The sequence below is a fragment of the Carassius auratus genome, chromosome 12 (genome assembly GCF_003368295.1).
Source record: "Carassius auratus strain Wakin chromosome 12, ASM336829v1, whole genome shotgun sequence".
Lineage (NCBI taxonomy): Eukaryota > Metazoa > Chordata > Actinopteri > Cypriniformes > Cyprinidae > Carassius > Carassius auratus.
Window position 1 is genome coordinate 3,188,160 of NC_039254.1, and position 13,070 is coordinate 3,201,229.

Sequence of the window (13,070 nt, forward strand, 5' to 3'; positions counted from 1 at the left end):
AAGAATTATTAAAGACAAAAGTGTCGGTTAAAAATCCTTCTTAAAATAAAATAAATTCTTAAAGTGATCATATCATAAATCATGAATTTCTTCTAGGGGGTCCATTCATATTGCGACTAAAGAATTTTGTGGAAAAAAAACCCATTAAGCATGTTTTTATGACTATTTAGCATTATCTTCAAACTAGTGCTTAGGCAACCATTTATCACAATTAATCACATCCAAAATAAAAGATTGTACGTACATAATGTATATATATATATATATATATATATATATATATATATATATATATATATATATATATATATATATATATATATATATATATATATATATGTATGTATATACAAACATACACAACATATATATTTAAGAAAATATGTTATGTTTATGTTACAATATCATTTACATTAATATAAATGTATACAACTATATGTATTTTTTAAATATATGCTGTATGGGTGTCTGTAACAGTTATTCATTACCCAGGACTACTTCTATTCTTAAGTATGTAACCCTTTTTGTGCCTTTAAGAATTAGTATTTTACTCAGCATTGCTTTAGAATACTATAATGTAACCTCTGGAAAGGTTTTACTGTCATTTTACAGTACATATATTTTATATGGCCAAAATTTGATTTTGCTTGAATTTTTATTTGATGTTTCATTGTTCCCAATTACAGTTAAAGTAAACAGTGACATGAGATTACATCCGTAAACATACTGTAGTACTGTTACAAATCACTATCAACCTGAAATGACACTACAAACACGAAGACCTCCTGCTCCTCTCCTCTGTCGTCTCACCCTCCGTCCGTGTCACACGGCCGTCCCACGCAGCAGGTGCTGTCCTCTCCACCTCTCTACTCTGACCTGAGCCAGGACTGTTTGTTCCTCTTCCTATAACAGACTGTAACACTGTCAACAGCCTCCAGCCTAAAATGCTCTCATACTAAAATCTAGAGACTACCCCAGTGCCACAAGTGCATCGATATGCTGATATACAGAAAGAGTCATGTGCTCATAAGAGATGAAACAGCTCCTTTAAACAGTTAGGTTGCTCATATTTTTTTATCTGGTTTGTTTTCCGTGTATGTTTTTATAATGTTCTCCTCTGCAAAGCACCTTGGTCAGCCAAGTGGCTGTTGTAAATGTGCTCAAATAAAATGAACTAATAAACAGCCAATATGTTAATAATAGCCATGATAACAGGCAACTGATTCATAGTGAGAACTGGTCCCTAATACTAAAGTGTTACCAAAAAAAAAAAAAAAAAAAAAAAAGGTACCTTTGAATAATAAATATTATTTATCAGGCCTGCAAAATGATCTAATGCAAACCAAACAGTCACATCTCCTAGTGTTTAAACCCGTCTCGGTCCTACTCTCGCACCTTCTCTCTCCACTCCACCTGTCCACACTGCTCAATAATAATTATCCTTAATACATAAAAAAAAATGCAGTAGGAGTGACAGAAAATATTAATATCCACAAAGCTGCTAACAAGTAAGGGGTGACCCAATTAACTGGAGGGCTGCTAAGATCCCACCATGGTTCCTTTGAGCGAGGCATCGATTGCTAATGTTCTTCATCTATAACTTGACGTTATTACTGTGATACCTGATTGTTTTGGCTTTTTATGGAAAAGCTGAAGTAGAATGAGATTCCATATACAAACCAGCCCTCAGCTCTGCCACAAGCAATTCTGTTTAAGTCAACGGGTATTGAGGATTCATTCAACCGTGCATATAAACCTTGGTGTTTAAGCGAAGCGATTTTTTTTTTTTTTTGAAAAGGATTCTGGCTGAAATGGGATGAGAAGCTGATTTGTACTTTAAACAACTGGTGTGGAAGAAAAACAAGCAGCGGAGATCTCCTCAAACATGGTCTTTCTAGATTGTTTGTCCTTCTCTTACTGTGTCTGAGCAGCAGGGCCCAGGGGCCATCTTTCCCATGACCCCCTGCTAATGCATGTTTCAGTGGGTCGTGGCATCATGTTCTAAAACTCCTGTTCTCTCTGAGAAAGCCTCCTGCTGACATCATCGATGCGGTTTGTTTAGTTTCTGCAAACAGACTGACGTCTTTGCCATTCCATTCTGCTCCGAGGCTTGTTTTCATTCATTGTCGAGTGAACCGTGTGTGTATGTGCAGGTCAGAATTCATGAATGAGGAAGAGCGTGTCTGAGAAGCACAGTGTTTGGTCTCTGAAGGAGAAGGGTCAGACAACCCTGTCCTTCACTCTCATTCTTTTAAAGGTTACTGGGTGTCTGAGGTAGCGCACACACAAACACACACACACACAACAGTACATCTAACGTTGTGGAGAAAACAGAGACAAACATAACAAAAAGTAAAAAATATGTAAGTTTCAGTTAATGTGATTGTGACAAATTACATTGTGACAAAAAAAAAAAAACTCAAGTAAAATCTAACAAAATAAATACAACAATTTGTTTTAGATAGATAGATAGATAGATAGATAGATAGATAGATAGATAGATAGATAGATAGATAGATAGATAGATAGATAGATAGATAGATAGATAGATAGATAGATAGATAGATGTGTATAATGTGTTGCTCAAAAATATTTGCTGTTGTTAAAAACTGTAAAATTGTTGTTTTTGAGTCTGTTTTTTAGTTCCATCGGTTCAAAAAAAGATTAATTAGCAAATTAGTGCGAATCGAAAGCAATCAGTATTGAGTAATTGGGGGGATCCGCTTTTGAATATAAATGCATTTGTCATTCGTTCGGTGTGTAGGTACTAGGGACAGAAAGAGAGGCAAGAGAGTAATCAAAAGCTGCTAAACCTCCCTTTGGTATTTCATCCCATTACTTTGGGCACTGAAAAGACATGCTCAGGCCTTGTCTACAGAGGGGGACTCAGGTGGGGAGTCTGATGGCATTTGTTCATACCCAAATGAAAAAAATGTCTCCGTATGAAATATTGATGACACACATCTGAGCTCAGTGAGGTACCTGTTACTACAGATCGAGTCTGTCATGGAGATGAGATGGTTTGCATAAGCTCAACATGGAGGTTCTATTAAAGACAACGTTACGCAGTTCTGCGGTGACAGTGGGAACCAACTGACTTTACCTGGTCCAAAGATTCTGCCATTACTCATAAATGTCATATCATATTGTGTATTCATACTGAAATGTGCACATGCCTTAGCAAACATGTCACAGATCATCACCAGAAAACATTTACCAATTTTACTTACTGTACATTCACAAATGACAAAACATGCAATGTGGCAAAGTAATTTGTTTGATATTTTTGTTTGTTAATTTTCGTATTTCTCTGTATTTAAATGCAAATGTAATATTTCAATTTAAAATGCTCAAAAACAAAAAGAAGAAAAATATATACTTTGTCTTTGTAACATCTTCCATTAGCCATAATAATCTTACTATGCATTTACACCAATGCAAATACATAATATCATTTCTTAAATGGCCAAAACACTGTGTTCCATCTGCCCCAGTTTAAGATAAAATCACATGCCTGTGCAGGGAAGGAAAATAAGTCGAGTTTTTCCTCTTCTGTGAAGTGCTGACAGGATGTCTTAAGGGGGAAGTAAACAAATATCATAGAGGCTCAGAGGCACACATGGTAAAAACCGGACTACATGGATTAATCCTCAGGAAAATAACACAACCAAAAACAACCTTTCCATGCTACACAATGTGTCTTATAAAACAATTACACGTGAGAAAGCTTAAAGGTTCTCTACTTCCATTACTGACAGAATCCTTTATCATTTTTTTTTGGGGGGGGGGCTTTGACTTGTTCCTTTTTTTCCCAGTTATTTATTCAAAATCAAGAATGTGTATGCAAGTGAAAAAACTGAATATACTGCAACTCTATTCTGTGAACAAATCAACGTAATTGGATGTAAATCTACATGGAATGTCTCTGATGGGCTTAAAGCGGTCTGCACTGCAGATCTCGGCGTATCTCTCTTTCTCATCAGTTTCAGAAGCAGACACAGTCATCGGATTAAAGAAAATAAAGCTTATGTCTGCATATCCAATGAGCAAAATACTGCATACTTTAAATTACAAATTGTTGTTGTGCAATATGAGGACCATTCACAATTCTCTGTAATTCTGTATAAAGCTGCTCAATGTGAAAAATCACATACTGACAAACTGTTACAGAATTGGTGCTAGAGAGACTCTAGACATAAATTTGACATTAGATAATACATTTGTTATGGTTAGAAGGTCCAAACTAGCTCTTGACTTGGGTTAACAGTGAATTAATAAAGAGTTTAAAATGTCCTCATTTGGTACACGAGTGAGTGAAAAGTCTAGGTAGGCAACGTTTTATAAAAATATGTGCCTTGAAATGTCAGGAATCTGGTAGCTGCACAAAATGATGGACATCTGCTGTCTCTTTTCAAGGAGGTCTGCAGCAGTCCTGTTCTGCCAAGTCAAAACAAAGAGCTACTAAAATAGCTGTTTTTCAATGAAATACTTTTCCTCATATACAGTTTACCAACAGAACAGTATATGAAGTGTAGCAATTTCGACTCTATAGTACTGTATTATTCTTAGGTTCAGATGAGAAAGGAAGATAAAACATTTTCTTGCTTCTGTCTTATAGTAGGTGTCCTGAGGGAGCATGTACTGTAACTGCTGAAAGCAGCAAACATACAAAACTGATAATGAGATGTAGCAAAGCATTTAAGCCAAGCTGATTGCGTCCTTTGGGTCTGTAAGAAAGCATGAATAACAAATTGAATCTTTTCCATTTTAACATCCTAAAAGAACAGCAAAACCATCCAACTCCCAAGTCGTCTAATAATCTACTTTTTATTCTTAGTCACTAACAAAACAACCAGTTAGACAAGGTAATAATTACAGACACATGCTAGACTAGCATACTAACTACCATAATGATCACCCAGTTTTAGAATATGGAAATGACAGATATGCAATTCAGAGGCCTGTCATTGAGTGTCAGTTAGCAGTCCAGTTCATCATAAAGTTGTTCAACTGGCACATGCTAGACCAGCTTTTCTTCATGGGCAATCGGTTGTGGAAATTTTTTTTGAGCCAATACCCGAAATGTAAATTCCACGCGACTTAACTCTGGGGCAGCAGGAAAATAATGTCCTGATTAACTAAGGGCATTATAAGCAAGTACACAGTTGCAAATCCTTTACTAATGACAGACAGAATAGAATAGAATAAAACAGAAGAGTGCTGTCAAAAGATTAATCGCAATTAATTGCATCCAAAATAAAAGTTTTTGTTTACATAATATATGAGTGTGTACCTTGTATATTTATTTTGTATATAGATAAAAACACATGCATGTATATATTTAAGAAAAATATGTTATGTTTATATGATATATGTATATAAAATAAAAAATGTAATGATATAATATGAAAATATATCAAATCAAAATATAAACAGTATGTTTGTGTGTGTATTTGTATACATAATAAATAAACAGTACACATGAATGTATCATGTAAACAAAAACTTTTATTTTGGATGTGATTAATCGCAAGTAATTATTTGAAAATAAAATAAAATAAAATAAAAAGCCACTATATACCAATAGGGAGCATGGTACCTCATAAAACAAATCTAACTTAGCAACTTGTTTTTTTTGTTTTTTTTTTTTTACTGAAAAATGATTGCTATCAGAATTATTTAAATAAGTTCACATCCTTATCCTGCAAAAACTGTATGAATATGTTGCTAAAAGTGACCTTTCTTTTAATTAAAAATAAGAATACAGCTATGCCATATATGTGTTTCTATTGTCTATTATTCCTACAGCAAGTGTTGTTTTGAATGGCATGCTTGCGTGTGTGAATGTGTATGAGGTAACATTACTCACAGCGCTGGAGGGGTCGATTCTGGGCCTCTCCATGGCAATAGTGATGCAGTTGAGAAAGATGATGACAAGAACCACATGGTCAAACATCTTGTGAGTGATGATTTTATTGCAGGTCACACGAAACCTGCAAGACATAATCACACCAGACATGGTGGGCTGAGTGATGCAAACATTCAACATCATGTTGTTCATAAAATTAATAAATAGGAAACTGATTTCCATTAAAAATAGGTCACAAAGTTTGACTAGTTTCTGTGAGACTACACAAGTAGAGCTTTTCTTTATGGAATAGTGTCCCCAAAATGAGACATCTTTCATCATTTATTCACCCTCATATCTCAACGAAAAACTGTGTGTAATAAACAATAAACAAATGTAATAAACAAATCCATCATTAAGATACTTACATTGTGTCCAGAAGCGACAGTTTCAAATTAAACACCTTAAGGATGGATTTATTTATAACAAACACGCAGCTTTTCACTTCCACAATGTTAACTGATGGACTGCACTCATGTGGATAGCTTGTGGATCACTGATGTTTTTATCAGCTGTTTGGGCTCATTTTGACGGCACCCATTCACTGCAAAGGGTCATCCAGAATGCAAGTAATATCCATTTGTCATTTTGGAAACAAAAACAGCCTTCTGAGTCCCATTAAATGCATAATAATGATAAAAATAAATAATAATAAAAAAATCATTCATTTAATGTATCAGGTATGAGATCTTAACAACCATGGAAGGCATTATGGGTTCATTCATAACAAGAGAACTAACATTTGCCAGATTTTTCCTATATTTTACTTCAGTTGAGCTTGTATGCATGAACGTGTGTCTGCCATAAGACATACTGCATGGCAGCATGACTCCTTTTATGAATAAATAGTGCTCAGTTCTCTTTAATGTCTCTGAGACTTGGCCTGATGTTAAAGAATTTATGCTCAGAACAGCACTGTTTAGGAACAGACGGCAAACTCTGCGCCGTTGTCATGCCAACCTGCCTCTCTCAGCCCCGATCGCTCATGCTGGGAGTGTGGTCATGCCGGGGTGCAATGGGGAGAGAAGTCTAATGCTGTGTCCGATACCTAAGACTGCTGCCATACTGCCTCACTACCCAGTTAGTCAATGACTTCACAGTTGTTATTGTTAAGACAAATTCACAAAAGGGTTCACAGGCTTCCAAAAGTACATAATGTCACATCTAATGATCTACAATGAACTCAAATGGACTCTGGATATTACAATATATTTAAACCAAATATTAATTTCTCATGCAATGCTTATTTCTGAGTAGATATGACTTTAAATTTGGAAATAAAACAATTAAAACATTTAATGATCACAGGAATAACTGAGATTTCAAAATACACTATCTGTCAAAAGTTTGGGGTTATTCAAATTGTAAAATGTTAAACAATTCTCACCAAGGCTGCATTTACTTAATTAAAATACAGTAAAAAAGTTGTTACACTGTGGGATATTATTAGAATATTATTAGTGAACTGTTTTTATTTTAATTTATTTTAAAACATTTTTCTTGGATGGAAAAGCTGAATTTTCTGCAGCAGTGTCACATGATCCTTCAGAGATTATTTGAATATGCTGTTTTTGTGCTCAAAAAACATTTACTATTATTAATGCTGTAAACCTTTTTTTTCCTGCTGATTATTTTTGAAAAAAACAAAAACAAATCAAATATAAAATAAATTTAAAAAGATAGATTTAGAAATCAACATTGAAAATGTCATGTGACACTGAAGATAATATTTTACAATATTACTGTTTTTTAATAATTAACATAAAAATCTTAATTCAAAATTGTTTCCCAGTAATGTATATTAAAATATACATTTTTGATAATTGCCGATTTGATCAAATAACTGCAGACTTTTAAGCATAAGACACTTTCAAAAACATAAAATAATCTTGTCAATCCCAAACTTTTGAAGAGTAGAATATATACATACTTATATGTATATTAGTAATAATAATAATAATAATAATAATAATAATAATAATAGTAATAATAATAATAATAATAATAATAATTAAAAAAAAAAAAAAAAAAAAAAAAATTACAGACCAATCCAAACACAAAAAGCTCTACTAACATAATTAAACCTCTTTGATTGTGCCAATGTGACATGGTAGATCTTCTGATTCACAGATGGACATACATCACAGATGGGTTTTGGTGACACCAATGTATGCCAGTCTGCATGTCATAACAGTGCAAAGTGATGATCGCTTGCATCATCCGAGGCTCAGGAAGGAGGAGGAGGATGATCTGAGGTTGTTTGATGTTTAATTAGTAAAACGCTGACAGAGTGTAACATGCAATGCTGAGTTCTTCTTTCCTCTCCTCTCCCTCTAATAAATGAAGCCTCCATGGAGCTTAATGTGAGCAGACATGCATTTCAAAAATGGAAAGCACTGGAAAGAGATGAGAGGAAAGGGGAAGCCCAAGAAGATGCCTAAGGGAAAGTCTAAAAAGTACAGGAGATTTCTCACCCCTTAAGCATCTTCATGAAGGTGATTTCTAAGGCTTAGGAGCAACCTAAACTGCCGTGCTGAATGTGAGCCCACAGTACTATGATAAATGTGAATCACCTGCTGAAATGACCAGCATATGTTGTGATTTGGACGCTGGACAGCTTGTGTCCCCAGCAGAATTCTTAACCAGGAAGATTTATACTGCAGGTGAGGACTTTTCATTGACTGTGTCCAAAACCACCCCCTATACCATTAAACAGGGCACTGTTTAAGGGGACAGCTGTGATATCCAAAAACTATGTGGGTGTTATAAATGAGTGCACTCATTTTATCCCATCACGCACTGCAATAATGAGTGTACACTCAATGAGGGTCATGCCGAAATAATTCACACGTCTCGCCAGAAGATGGTGCCTGTGGAAGAATCGTCCATCTAGTTTTCTACACCCCTGGTACAATGTTGGTGCAGTGTAATATTATACCTGTAACAGGTATACATTTATTTTTAATTGATTATTAAATAGTTCAATTAAGTTTTATACACACTAGATTCCATGACAGAGTTCAAGATAAGTCTTTTCCATCCCTATAGGAGCTGCCAGTGGGATTATTAAACTTATACTTTAGATAATTATTAAACAGATACTTCATTATTAAAAGTACAAACTATGTAAACGCGAGATTTCAGAGTCCAGATTCTCTCAAATGTGTTTTCATTCACTCGTTCAGCTGTCTAATGAGGGAACAGTGAATGGGGGTATACGGGGGTGATTTTGAACAGAGCTATAGACTTCCATTAGGTAGCCACATTTTCTGTATACCTGTTCATCTGTTTGTTTATGCAAATCAAATCGCAAGTTAAAACCGAGCATCTGATTGCGGAAGAAAGTTGATTTAATTGGTATGGTCTAATTAGGCTCAATCTAAATACATGCCTTTATATACATTTTTTAAAACTGACAAAAAAAAAGCAGTTTGAAATAAACACTAGAGGCAGTAAAACTCTGACAATTTTTATTTCAGTTACTCAGTTACTTGCATATTATTTGAATATATGAATATATGATTATATGAATTCTAAACAGCTCCAAAACATACTTCAAGCAGTGTAATAAAAACACAGCAATACTTGCCTATACCAACATAATAAAACGTGACATGGTCACATATTGAACATGTTTTAGCCCCACTTTCTGGACATTTCACTTTGAAACTGCCGCGAAATGTCCAGTAAGGTATGTAATTATGGTGTGGCAGAAATGCAGAGGCACATATTTTTTAAAAGCCTGGGCTGGGTATAAATATTGGTGCATAATATTACAGAAACTGATGATCTACTAATATAAGACAACTAATCCTATGTGTGAAAAACATTTATGGCAAGCCCTCCTTAATATACAAGATTTGTAAGATGGCCTTTTCAAAAGGAATGGCTATGAGAGGCAAGAAAGCAACAGAAACTTACCGTGATTGTGGGGGGAACAGATAAAGAGACCAGGCGACCCTCTCCCGACACCACTGGGGCTGCTTGTGCTCCAGCCAGCGGAAGAGACGAGCCTTCCGACTCTAAAAAACCACAAGAGATTATAGGACCAGTAAGTTAGTTTTGTTGGTAGTAGAAGATATAGAAGTCCTGATTCATGTTATATTATAAAATTGAATTGAATAGAAAAAAAAGCTGTAGATGTTTATTATGAAACTATTGTAAGGAACTGAAAATAACTGTAATAAATCAAGTGTAGCTTTTCTCACCAGGTTTCCTTCATCATCTGCATTGTCATCCTCACTGTGGTGTTCATCTAGAGAAAGCTGCGTAGTGGTTGCAGATGGAGAACTCTTGCCGTTGCTGAGGAAGTTGGGCGGCCGGGCGCTGTGTATGCTGGCAGAGCGATGCACGTATGGTACCTGCAGGGTGTCTGGAGGCAGATCAAACGAGCTACGTGTCTCCAGGGACTCCATGCGCCTGTGCCGAGGCCTCTGGCCCAGGGAGTCCGTCCTGGCAAGGGAGGCATCATCGCCCTCAGACAGGCCACCTCCGCCCCCGCTCTCTCCCGCATCTCCCTCATCGGAGCTGGACTGGCCGTCGCCTGAAAGTAAGGAGCGGCGTTCGCCAGACTGCCGTTTCTGCCTCTTGAGGCTGGGGGCTCGGCCCAGGCTGTTCCAGCTGGAGCGCCTGCTGTTCCAGCTACTGGCTGAACTCCAGGGGGCATTTGGGGTGCTCCGTGCACTCGACTGCAGAGAGATGGGTGGAATATGTTATGGTCACACTTAATTTTAGGGTCCAATTCTCACTATTAACTAACCATTCACTATGACTTTTGCCTCAGTTAACTCCTTATTTGCTGCATATTAATAGTTTATAAGGTAGTTGTTAAGTTTAGGGTATTGGGTAGGATTATGGATGTTATGCATTATATGTACTTTATAAGCACTAATAAACAGACAATATGTTAATAATAGACTTGCTAATAAACAACTAGTTATTAGTGTGAATTGGACCCTATACTAAAGTGTTACCGCCAACTGTACCAAATACTCATTATTTATATATTTAGCATATTATAATTGTAAAAATAGATATTTTATATTCTGAATTCTACAACTTTATTATATTATATTATATTATATTATATTATATTATATTATATTATATTATATTATATTATATTATATTATATTATATTATATTATGAGCAGTGTTGGGGTAAATCATTTCCCATTTTTTGACTGACAGCTCCTCCATTGAAGAAAATCATAACTAAGTGCAGAGGCATTGTATACACTGTGTACACATGATGTTACTATAGTTCTAGACTAAATGTGAACATGCATTTATTCATCTCACTTGCAAAAAAAAAAAAAAAACGGATTCAGCATTCCTCAAAATAAATAAAGACTGTGAAACGCAATCTCAGAATATGACACAAACCTGCAATAATTAAATGTTAAATAGTACAAATATGCTTTATGTGTTTAATCCCATTTTATTATCCCATGTCTTTGCTGTTTACCTTTAATGATCCAATTCAACCATACTAACCAAAAATTACTTTAGATAAATATCATAAACAGACTGGCAGCACAGCTGAAACTATGTTTGAGCGTGTATTCACATTTCCTTCAGCCAGAGGGAATGAAAGTTATTTTACAATTGCTCAAAATATAACTTTTTTTATATTAAAAATAAACAAGCAACCCCAGTGCAACTGAGAAAAGTAATACAAAATGAATGCATCACATTACTTTCAATAAAAAGTAACTAAGTACTGTAACTTGATTAGTTACTTATAAGGGAGTAACACAATATTCTAATGCATTACTATTAAAAGTAACTTTACATTTACATTTACATCTTTCTCCAAACACTGATTATATTATATTATATTATATTATATTATATTATATTATATTATATTATATTATATTATATTATATTATATTATATTATATTATATTATATTATATTATATTATATTACTAAGTGACCCTATAAGTCTCACTTTATCACCTAATTGAAAGTAACAAAACTGTTATGCATTATACAACGCAAAAAAAAAAAAAAAAAGTTTGGACAACTTTCTATATCAAGACAGAGAATGTTATTTACTGACTGGAGATTTGTCTTGGCCATTAGGATCCATGGAGACATTGCTGCCTCTGCGGGACTCATAGTCTAGAGCCGAATCTCCTCCTCCTGATATCTTAGGGATGGGCATGGGTGTTGCAGCCGTGTGAGTGATGAGGGGAGGGGTCAAGCTGCTCTTCAAATCCACATGGCCATTGATGGGCACAACTGCGTGTACAGAAAGGAAGGGACAGGATAGTATGCTCAGCATCACAACTGAAGCAACAAAACATGACAGACAGCTGAAAAATGTATTAGGAACCATTTCAAGCATTAATTTTTCAGGCAAACTTTAATCTACAAAAAGGATTGTGATGCATCATGTCAAAAAGACAAAAAATACAAAGCATAACCCCACTGTTAGAAGGGTAAAGGGGTATCTGGGATTGTACAGAAGTTAGTTGCGGATTTCAAATTATAAGAGTGCACCTTAATCACATCTATTGAATATATATAAAAAAATAAAAATGCAGGATTGTGTCCTACAAAAACAACATCTGTATATATGGAATATAATAATTAAATAAGCAAAAAATTATGAAGGTAATGACCACAAAAATTGTGGTTGTAAAGAACTCGTAAGAGTTTAATATAAAATATAAGTTAAATTATTTCTTGCAAAACAACTTTAGTCACAAAACTACTTGCCACGTCCTGAAACATCCTCCAAGCTCCGTGCATAGAAATCCGCTTCAGAATCTGACTTCGAGGCATCGCCCTTTATCAAAAGTGGAAGATTTTAAAGATTAGTTACCAGGTTTAGATGTCGCTGGGGATTAAAGAAGCATATTGCATATTGTTGAGGAACAGGCAGGTGGGTGAAGGAGTGGTCTCCCCCACCCCTGCCGGCCCTCAAAAAAGGCCAGAAGGTGACTGGTATCTAAGGGAGAGACATCCTGGTCGGGGTAATCCACAAAAACACAGTGCAGGCATGCATTTAACAATACCAGGTTGCACGACCACTCTGAAAACACAAGTACTGTGTACTTTATATTAGTTAAATGTATCTTTGAGTGTATTTTTAAGCAGATGATCTCATGGTCGGACCATCTGCTATATTAGCGTAAGTCACATCCACATG

The 13,070-nt window shown here is 35.2% G+C and overlaps 1 protein-coding gene across 7 annotated transcripts in view; it reads right to left on the minus strand.

Annotated features, from left to right (window-relative positions):
- Positions 1-13,070, minus strand: part of cacna1g (calcium channel, voltage-dependent, T type, alpha 1G subunit) — a 211,777-nt gene that overhangs the window by 53,612 nt on the left and 145,095 nt on the right. For all 7 annotated transcript variants that reach the window (XM_026276274.1, XM_026276275.1, XM_026276272.1 and 4 more), the window contains 5 exons: positions 12,638-12,707; positions 11,976-12,157; positions 10,117-10,596; positions 9,830-9,930; positions 5,870-5,993 (listed from right to left, as the gene is read on the minus strand). In XM_026276274.1, coding sequence (XP_026132059.1) covers positions 5,870-5,993; positions 9,830-9,930; positions 10,117-10,596; positions 11,976-12,157; positions 12,638-12,707 — 957 coding nt within the window. The remainder of the gene's footprint in view (positions 1-5,869; positions 5,994-9,829; positions 9,931-10,116; positions 10,597-11,975; positions 12,158-12,637; positions 12,708-13,070) is intronic.